The sequence below is a fragment of the Theobroma cacao genome, chromosome 4 (genome assembly GCF_000208745.1).
Source record: "Theobroma cacao cultivar B97-61/B2 chromosome 4, Criollo_cocoa_genome_V2, whole genome shotgun sequence".
NCBI lineage: Eukaryota > Viridiplantae > Streptophyta > Magnoliopsida > Malvales > Malvaceae > Theobroma > Theobroma cacao.
This window is the reverse complement of record NC_030853.1, coordinates 26,849,855-26,860,878: the sequence shown is the minus strand read 5'-3', so window position 1 is coordinate 26,860,878 and position 11,024 is coordinate 26,849,855. Positions and strand designations below refer to the sequence as shown.

Below are 11,024 nucleotides of genomic sequence, written 5' to 3'. Positions count from 1 at the left end.
GGCGTACGCCCAGCCATCCCGATTTTTTTTTATTTTTTATTTTTTAATTTTTTTATTTTTTTTATTTATTTATTTATTTATTTATTTTATTTTATTTTTAAAATTTATGTGTCTACAATAAGCTGTCCCAGAAAAAAAAGTTTACTAATCTTTTTTCCTTTTTTCGATTCTTCAGAAAAGCAATTTAATGTTGGCATCATTGTGGCTGCTCTATTGGCCGCTGAGCAGACTGCGGAGCAGATGGTTGTGGCCTTTTTGGACCTGACATAGAAATGTCATGTTGAAAAGATCATGACATTACTTAGAGTCAGACTATGCACATGGTAAATATTGAATTACTTAAATTGTGTTGAACTGATCAGATAAATCAACTCTAGAAATACAGTAAATTAGGGCAGGAATGCTTCTTTCCCCTTGCTCATGCTCTATGGATAACATGCCAAGTTCTTTATACTGTTTTCATTTGTCCATATTCTCTACATAGCTGAGGACAGCAAAATTCTCACCAATAATCATTTGTTCTTTCCATAATTTTGACGTTGAAGATGGCATAAATATCAGGCAACAATTAGTAATCATATTTTAAGGTCTACGAAGTGTGAAATCTGAAGCTTCAACAATTTGGAGATGCCCTCGGGCAAACCAGGAAAAAAAGAATATACTGAGATAGAATAATTCTTACTCTTTTGGGAAGCAATTGAAAACATCAGGAAAAGCTAACTGCCAATAACCCAGGGATTTATCAGATGAATGCTTGACTCCAATAATTTGAGGCATGTAGAGTTTTTTTTTATTAAATTGTTTTCCTTATTTAAAGAGTAGGGTAGTATGTTGGACTCCAAATGTTACTTCTTGGGCAGTTGGGCACATCTTCCAGCTCATTACTTAAAAGAGTTAGGTTCCAATCACCAAAATCTCCAATACTCACATTTGGAGGTTTACCAGCATAAAGCCTCTGGCTTCTTATGGTCAAGGAGAGTCCACGCTTGGTAAATTTCAGATGAAGGCTTCCTTACATTCTCAATTCCTAGTTAGGGTTAGGAAGGATCAGTTTCATTTATAGAAAATTTGTTTATTAGCATAGTAATAGAATAAACCTTTGTTGTACCTAACAATTAGGTATTTTTATTAAAAGTTAAGTTGCTACTAATGATAGGCTTGTATTGTTATATAAGTCTTAACAATCACATTTACTAGTAGTGATAGACTTGTATTGTTATATAAACCTTAACAATCACATTTACATTTGATATGAGATGTGGGGTATTACATGATATATGCTTGGTTTGAAGTGAAGTGTACTAGCTTTTCAAGAAAAAAAAAATACTAACATGCCAAACATACTGGAAAGACATCAGTGAAACCAGTATCACCCCACAAAATAAATAAAAATGCCCTTTAATAATAAAGACATTTAAGATTTCCTTTCTTGAGTGTGGGACATGATTTGCATTGAGCTAAGCTCCAGATAAACTTTGCAATAAAACATATAAATTCAGTAAACATATAAATTTTAAGATTGCAACAGAATTCACTGCTATATAGAAGTCAAGCTATGTGCACTAATTTCTGTGTACAACACTTGAAACAATTATGCAATCGTTTGAGTAATAAATATGAATTATTTAAGCAGCTTTTGCTTAGTCTATGCTCTTGGCAAGCTGTTTTTGCTTCTGGCTTAGATGTATCATAGCAGCCACTGTTTTTCCCTTATTCTTTCCTTGATTTTCATGCAAAACTGCGGCACCTGAGTATGGAAATATGGTACTTTGGGTACTTGTGCTTGCATTATCACACTCCGATAGGCACAATCAAAGCTGGAAAATGTCCTTTGCAATGAGTACCATAGAAAAATCCTTCATGAACAAGGGAAGATTGATATGGATGATTCACTTCTTTAGGCGATGTCCATTGCGTAGCAGTGGAAAGGGAAAATCACAAGATTCTTAAGTTCGACTTGGCCTGTAAATTCTTATCCCTTAATGACTATTGTAAGACTTAAATCAATACCTCTCTCTTCATTAAACCATCTATGGCTCTCTACCACATTTCTTAGTAGTAAATCGTACTTCCTACTTCCTTTTTACTTGATCAACAAGAAAGTCAATTGCCGTAAAAATCTAGTAAAGATAACGTAAATAAAATTTACTGCTTCATAAGGTAACAGCAGTGTCACTGGGACAATATATTTGGACACAGCTGTACAGACAGCCAATGTGAACTTTAGAGCCGAAAGTGCAGTAGTCCTTTTCCACAGAAAGCTTTGCCCTGGTTAAAGCAGCACAGCAATCTAAGATCCTTGGAAGGCAATATTAGGAATCAATTCTTTCCTACTGATTACTAACTAGGGAATGAGAAAACTGACACACCAAGCTACGTTATACAGTCACACATGCAAGGACTCAAAGGTAAGGCCCCCAACTTATCATGGTTCCCATCCAACAGAATTTAGAGGTCAAATCAATGACTTGATCTTTCAGTCTGAAATCACCTGGTGAGAAACTTTTTATGAACTTTTTACTAGATTCTTAGATTCTTTTCATATGCTCTGTGACTTAAAGCCAGTCAAGCACTCCTTTTTCCCTGGAAAGGAAAAGGAACCCCTGCGACCTAAATAGTAATAGTAACAATTGCATGGCCTGGTGGAAAACTGTGAGATAATAGTTGTTTTGCTTGTATTTAGCTGTTAACACAGTGCTCCAAGAGCCAAACCTGCAACTCTTGGCCTTCTTTTTTTTTTTTTTCCAGAATTTAGTTATAACAAATATCAAGCTTTTCTTCTTTACATACAAAACAAAAAAGTTTTGAAACTGAAGAAACAGACAAGAAAACAAACTTCCTTCTGCTTACCTATAACCATTTTTGGCTTTATCACTTTAACCCCACTCTGGGATTCGGCGAAGATGAGTAAAGTAGAGAGGATGCAGAGAAGCTGGAGTTATTGCTTTTTGGATACAAGCTTTGCATTGCTGGTTTTGATGATGATGTTGCTGGAACTGTGCTTGAATTCTTACTTTCCTTTGTATCAATTGCTGGTGATCCCTTGAGTAGCACATCAACCTTTGCATACTCCTCTCTTTCATGTTTAATCTCCTTCAGCATTGCTGCCACATCTTTCATGTTTGGTCTTTCATCAGGGCATGAATTTACACACAATAAAGCTATACCTAATGCTTGCATCATTTCCTCAATTTCTGACTCTGGTCGAGACAGTAGGCTAGGATCAAGTACTTCGATTCCTCCCCTCTTTTGTCTAACCCAATCAACGACATGTAATCCATCTGGTATTGTTGGATCAATTGGTTGCTTCCCTGTCAAGACTTCCAACACAACTACACCATAGCTATAAACATCACTCTTCTCTGTAATCTTCATCATGTAACCATATTCTGCCAAGAAACGGTAAATAATTAGCTCAAGATTGCTATAAAATGACCTTGAATCATTAATTAGCCAAGCACTGCAACAATGAATTTGACTTTTCTAGATAAAGAAGCCACATTGTAAATGTTTAAGAGTAAATGCTTAAGCATGAATTTTGTCAAGGAAAACATAGCAATTAACATAACAAAGCAGCACACATGAAAATTAAATAAATACTTTACTATAATAGACTTGGAAAACATTGCATTTAGTTAAATGGAAGAAATCTTACCAGGAGCAATATATCCATAAGAGCCTGCAACAGTGTTGGAGGAACGAGCAAAATCACCATCATCTACAAGCTTGGCAAGGCCAAAATCAGCAATGTAAGGTTCAAACTCAAGGCCAATTAGGATATTATTTGCCTTGATGTCCCTATGAACAATTGGAGGGACACAATCATGGTGCAAGTAAGCAACGCCTTGTGCTGCCCCCAACAAAATTTGGTACCTGAGCTCCCATTCCAAAGCATTCCCTGTTCTCTCATGGAGGAGACTCCCCAAGCTCCCATTAGGCATATAATCATACATGAGTAATCTTGTATTTCGATTCCAGCAACAGCCCAAAAACCTAACAATGTTCTTGTGACGGATTGAACCAAGCGTTTTCACCTCCGCTGAGAAAGAATCACGAACCCCGCATTTGTCATCATTACATCCATCAGATGCCGCCATTGTTGTTGGCCAAAGCTTCTTCACTGCAATGACTTCACCATTGTCCATATCAGCACGATAAACAACCCCCGAACACCCTTTTCCAATCACATTAGCATCCACCAGGCATTTCAAAACTTGCTCTACTGAGAAATTTAGCTTCTGGAAGGGAGTGAATTGCCATGGCCATGAGTCACCCAACTCAGAATCATCATCATCTCTAATGGTTTTTCGAGCCCTAATCATTGCAATTGTCCCCATAATAACCATTGCCACTGTTAGGGTAATCAACAATGCAATTGCTAGTTTAAGCCTCCGCGATCGCCTTATCTCATTTTTAGTTCTTGATAATCCTGCCCTGCCATAACTGCCCAAGAAGCACGAGTCCCGGCTTGTAGGACATAGGCCTTGATTTCCAGCCAGGTCTGCTGGTGGTAACTGCCTAAAAAGCTTGTTGTCAGGCAGATAACCTTCGAAGTTATTGTAGGAGATGTTCAGAGAAACGAGATTATCAAGCGCTGCAAGTGGAGCCAGGTCCCCCTCAAGCTTGTTGTGGGAAAGGTCCAGTATGGAAAGCTTGCTAAGTGCTGACATTTGAGAAGGGATTGGCCCTGTAAGTCCATTGCAACTCAAGTTAAGAGCAATCTCAAGGGCTTCTATTCGACCAAGTTCTGTTGGTATGCCTCCAGTGAGCTCATTGCTGCTAAGGTCAAGCAACTGGAGACTTGAACAGAGGCCAAGAGCAGAAGGTATTGATCCAGACAATGAATTCTTGCTTAAAATTAGCTTGTTCAATGACACAAGACGGCCCAAGCTTGCTGGTATTTGAGCATCAAATCGATTGATGGAGACATCCAACACCTGGAGGTCAGATAGAGATGACAATGAGTTAGGCAGGGGACCCTGTAGAATGTTGTTGCTGAGGTCTATCATTTGCAACTCTGTGCAACCCCCAATCTCATATGGAATTGGGCCAGAAAGTCGGTTGCTAGACAAATCAAGAAAATTTAAGCGCTTAAGACTCCCAATTTCGCTAGGAATGACACCAGTGATCCTGTTGTTACCAAGCCTTAAACGCACAAGAGAGCTGCAATTTCCAATCTCTGGGGGTATAGAACCAGAAATATCATTCGAAATCAGCAGAAGCTTTGTCAGGTTCCGAAGTTGAAACAGGCCAGGAGGAAGGCTACCAGTGAGAGAATTATGTGACAAATCTAATGCCTGGAGATCAGTACAGCTAGACAAACTTGAAGGAATGCTTCCTTCAAGCTGGTTTTGCCAGGCAAAGAAAACAGTAAGCTTTGACAACATTCCAAGCTCTGGTGGGATCAAACCTGAAATCTGGTTTGTATCAAGTTGCAACTGCAGAAGATTACTAGCATTGGAGAGATTTGAAGGTATTGAACCAGACACATTGTTATTGCTAATCATAAACTCTTGAAGCTCCAAAAGACCCCCCAAAGACAAAGGTATGGTTCCAGATAAAGAATTCAAAGAAAGATCAATATTTATCAATTTACTACAATTGCCAATCTCTTCTGGGATACTCCCAACAAGACTATTTTGCCACAAGAACAGTTGTTCAAGCTTTTTAAGTTTACCAATCTGTGGCGGGATCGATCCTGATAGACTATTTTCATAAAGATATAAGTCTACAAGCTCAGAGCAGTTACCTATTTCAGGAGGGATCTCACCGGAGAGCATTGTAGTATATATAGACAATGTTTGAAGCTTGCTTAGCTTCCCAAGTGAGGGTGGTAATGAACCTGAAACTCTTGTATCAGCTAGCCCCAAAACAGTCAAGTTGCTGCAGTCTCCTATCTCATCAGGAATTCTCCCAACAATATCTTTGTTCCCTCCAGCTCGAAGAACTTCAAGACTGGACAATTTTCCTAGCTCAGCTGGGATAGCTCCGCCAAGAAGGTTATCATAAAGCCAAATATTCTTGAGGCTTTTGCAGTTACCTAACTCAACTGGGATTTTCCCGGTTAGCTGATTAGAGTTCAGAATCAAGTCCTGAAGATTTTGGAGCCTACCAATGCCTGCAGGAATGGAGCCAACCAGACTGTTTGAGCTAAGTTTAATGATAGTAAGTTCTGTACAATAACCAATGTCAACCGGGATAGTGCCAGTGAGATTTGCATCATAGATGACTAGTCTTTTGAGAGAGTGAAAAGAAGAGAGATTGGTTGGTGAAGGAAGCTCAAGAGGGACGGACTGTATATTGATGTCAGTGACAAAACCTTGACGAGAGCATGTTATGTAGGTCCAGTTGCATGGGTTGGGGTCAAGATTTTTCCAGTTAGAAAAAGAGGAATGTGGAGTTGGAGAAGACTGTATCCATGAGAATAGAATGGAAGCTTCTTTGTTTGGAGCTGCAAAAGTTGCAGTAGTGAGGAAGAAGAAGAGAAATGAAATGAAGAATGATGAAGAAGAGAGGTTGTAGAAGAAGAAGAAGGAGGAGGAGGATTGCCTCGAGCTGGGCATCGACATTTGCCTCAATTTCCAAACCTTTCTTCTCGGGTTTGCATCATTGGGTTTTGCTTCTTCTCTTTCTCTGTGCTTGCTTCTTTCTCTCTCTATCTCTCTCTCTCACACACACACACTATATTTCTTTCTTGCTTTGAACTCAAACTCAAAAGAACAAGCTCTATTTGGGACTGGCTTAATTTTCTATATTACAACACTTAAAACTAAACAAATACTAAAAAAGATAAAGAAATGAACAAAAGCAAAGCCTAGAGATCAACAAACTGCGCAAGCACAACCACCTCCTTCACCACCCCACTCTCCTACTCCTAGGATGCTTCTCTCTCTCTCCCTATAAACGACATATAAACACGAGATTTTAATAAGGGAGGGGAGGTGCTAGCTGGTCTCACGCGCAGCAAGGAGAGAGACACCACCTGTGCCCATGACTTCATATCTTTCTGTATCTCTCAATAGTTTAATCTGGTTTCTCCCCAGGGAGAAAAAATTGAAAAAAAAAGAAAAAAGAACAAGGAAAAGAAGTTATACTATATTATATGTATTGAAGATTTTGTTTCATATATAGTTATAGTACTGCATCAGTTTTTGACTCTATTACACTACACTATATAAGAGAGAAAAGTGTGGCAGTTAGCTCCAACTTCAAGTACCCACTAGTGTTTCTGTCTTCCCCATTCGCTGTTGCTTTTTATTATTACTTTTATTAAACCAGAAAAGGACATTGGGCTCACTCTTTCCCATTCTGGTCCCTGGAAGCTTTTCTGGGTTCAGTTACAAAACTGTGTCGGCTCATCTCAAGCACCCATTTACCTGGTGCCACCTCCCTGACCCCTGAACCCCCTTGAGCCTTCTGGTGCATTCACCATTCCAACATGGCATGTTATCTAATTTTTTGCAATATTTGGGTTAAATTAAGTGGGAATTCATATGTTCTTGAAAGAGTTATGACTTTTCTTATTAGTAATTATTACTACCAAATTTTGGGTAGGAAACTTTCGTCTCAGACTTCAGATTGGTAATGGTTATTTAAAGATTAATATTGTTGTTGAATTAGTTTTGGCAAGTCAACTTTTTGCCTTAAATAAGAGCAGACGTTTGGAAGTTATTATAAATGGTATGTTTTCTTACCAATTATATCAGCATTCTCTTTTGCCCAAAAGAAAAAAAAAATTCCTTTTTTACTTTATTTGATCTAATTCAAACATTATACTTTATTAAGCAATGAAGCTATCTTCTACAACTATACAAGGAGAGACAATCAGACAAATAAACCTTTATGGGTTAAAAATACGCATATTATTTGCATTACAAAATTTATTTTTGGTTATAAAACCATTTTTGCTTTTTATGTGTTAAAAGAAATAGTAATAAACTGGGGCGAAACTAGCCAAATTTTGTTGAGATGGTCAAAGAAAAAAAAAAGTTAAAAATTTTTAAAACTAATATTTTAAACTTAATTAACCATTAAAAGATTTATAATAAATAATAATTTTATACAATAAGTAAATCAAAAGAAATAAAAAAGAAAAGATTTATAATAATATTTTAGGAAAAGTTGTACTCGACTATATTTCCTAAATTCTAATTCATCAACTATTAACTCAATACTATATTAAAAAAAATTTATATTGAAAAGGTTAACAGTATTTTTCAATATAAATAACTAAATTATCTACAAAAAACTTATTATCTATTTTATTTAGAAATCTTATTTTTATAATTTTCATTGTTGAAATGATTCTCCCTATAGTTGTGATAGAAATCGGAAAAGTCAGAATAAGATGAATTAATCTATCAATTAAGATTAATAAAAAAATAATACATTGATGAAATTTTAAGCAATGCAACACTATAACTTATATTTGAAAATTATATAATAATTTTTTTAATTTTTAAAGATTAAAATCATAAAAAATAAAATTCACATAATAAAAAAATATGACAAGTAAAAGATAGAATCTACATAACAAAAAAGAAAGAAAAAAAATATAATTGATTCGTAGAAATTTAAAAAAAAAAATCTATAGAAACTATTAAAAGAAAAAATATAAAAAATAAAAAAATTTTAAAAATTTTGAGGGAGCAATATGTCCATTATGCTCTACCTCTAGTGATAAGGAAACTAAATAATTAAGTTTTTTTTTTTTAATTGGGGGAAGAGAGATTTGGACCTTACTCTTTAGGCAGAGAGTTATGCACCAATTAATGAGTTAAATATTTGGGTGTAACTAACTAGTTAAGTTTGAAGACATTTGCTTTCTAATTTTGTTAAAACAAATCGGAGAACTATATACTTTCATATTGTTTTTCAATTTTTCATAAAACTAAAAAACAAAGATTTTCAATTGTTTATATCAGATTGGCGCTCACTAGTTGTGATCATTACCAATTGTCTATGGCCTATGTTTTCATTGGGTAATAGAAGATGGTTTTTCTTTTATTTTTATTCCAATTAAGTCTTAGGAACATCCAGTTCATGATAATCACTGCTTTTGAAATCACTCAAGTAATTGATATTTAACAAATATTATATATAAGGCCACCTCAATATACATTGTTCTTAAAGCCAAGAAAGTATACCATAATTCTAAAAGTTCAGCACAGAATGTCACAATTGGATATGGTCCTGATCCTCCTTTGATGTTGGTTTTTTGTTTTGTGTGTGCAAAGTTTGGGAGACACAGTGGGCTCAAGAAGTAGCATAATGAAAACCTTTGTTTCCCAATGCCATTTCAGCAGAATTGCATATATTGCCACTTGAATTTGATCTCTTCCCTTGAAATAAATTTCAAACAATTATTGAAGGTCACAGTCCAAAGCCAAAAAGGTTGTCTAAATATATTAAAACCTCTAATGAAAAGTGTATCCTCAATATATCTGACCAAGCTCTTTACATTAAAGCATAAATATATTCTGAAGATAATCAGGAATTCAGGATGAAAGACTTTTTTCCTCCCTTTTTTGAATAAAATTCCAAAGCCAGATAAGTTCTGGCCCCTTGCCAAGATACATTGCAATTTAAGGATAGATAGCCTTAATGAAAGGTCACTCGTGCTAAATGGACTAATCATTATTTCATCCAAATAAAATGGTCTTAAAACTCAAATTAATTTGGTAAAATGTGGGTTCCAATGTTTTGTTTGATTTCCCTTTTGGAAATAGAAAATGAACCCTAACCCAAAATCCGATGAATCCAAGAGCAAGCATGGGGGAAGACTAATTTAATTATATTATCATTTAACTTAGAAATGAAATACCATGCCCTGCTCTAATTATGCATGCCAGCCACATAAAATACCAACGGTCTACTAGTTATAAGACCATTTCTGACTTGTTGCAGCCCTATAACATTGAATAATTTATCATCTCCATCGACTTTTATTTCTTCACAAATAAGCATAACGTCAAGTTATTGCAAACAATTAGAAGCCTGCTGGGAGGATTTGTGACATCTCCTGACCTTTTTTTCACAAAAATCAAATTATCACCTTATCTTATTGAAGATTTTGAATACTCTTTGGATGATTTTATTAAGAAGCCATTAGGTGTTTATATACAAGTTTCATTGTCAATACAAAAGGAAAAATAATCTATGCAATAAAGAGAAATTTCCTAGATCAAGCTAACGTTATATGACCAAGCTTATAATTAAGAAAAATTACAACTAAAATCATTAAGTCAATTAAAATAGTCAAGTCAATCAAATCACATCAATTGAAATGGTCTTCATTATATCAATCACGGTAAATTAAAATCATTAATTGAAATAACCTTCATTACTAGGATCACTAATTGAGATAGCATTGAGATACTTGTATTCAAAGAAACAAAGTTTGTGTTCAAGATGATGATAGATTGCTAATTCCGCAAGCTTGCACAAGGTATCAACATGCGCCCTAAGCATGGTTCCTTAATCTTAATTAAATTAAGTAAATTCAGTTTAATTTAATCTAATATTGTACTTAACACGCGCTTATTAAGCCGGTATGATTAGCAATTTAAGTTGCTTAGATAATTTTGGGCTGACAAACATATAGATGAGCATCCTTCGAAAAATGGGATTACAGCAGATCACCGGTAGATCCAATGGCATTTGTGTGTGTTTTTAATTTAATACATAGCAAAGCAAGCTTCAAATTTCTCAACCATAGGTATAATTTTATTAATATTAGTCAGAAGAATTAAGACTTTAGGGGGGGAATCACTTAATTTAATACTTGACCTAAGAGTAAGGCCTGCACTGGCATTTTCAATACAGTAATGTAGAGCAAAAGTATATATTATATGTTATGGGATTCACCAACAACATTCAATTTAATTTGGTCCACTCAGAATTTTGATCAAATGATCAACATATATAAATGTCATTCTAGCAAAAAATTCAGAATAATTGATATATTTGAATCTCAATGTCTATTGATATTAAGAAGCAAACTAGCAAAATACTCATAAATTGAA

The 11,024-nt window shown here is 35.2% G+C and overlaps 1 protein-coding gene across 1 annotated transcript; it reads right to left on the bottom strand.

Moving 5' to 3' along the window:
- On the bottom strand, positions 2,219-6,592 carry LOC18602797 (receptor-like protein kinase 2). Its single transcript, XM_007034407.2, has 3 exons — positions 3,656-6,592; positions 2,851-3,389; positions 2,219-2,268 (listed from the first exon to the last, which is right to left on the bottom strand). Exons 1-2 carry the CDS (start codon positions 6,567-6,569, stop codon positions 2,872-2,874), a joined length of 3,432 nt encoding a protein of 1,143 aa, XP_007034469.2. The 5' UTR covers positions 6,570-6,592; the 3' UTR covers positions 2,219-2,268; positions 2,851-2,871.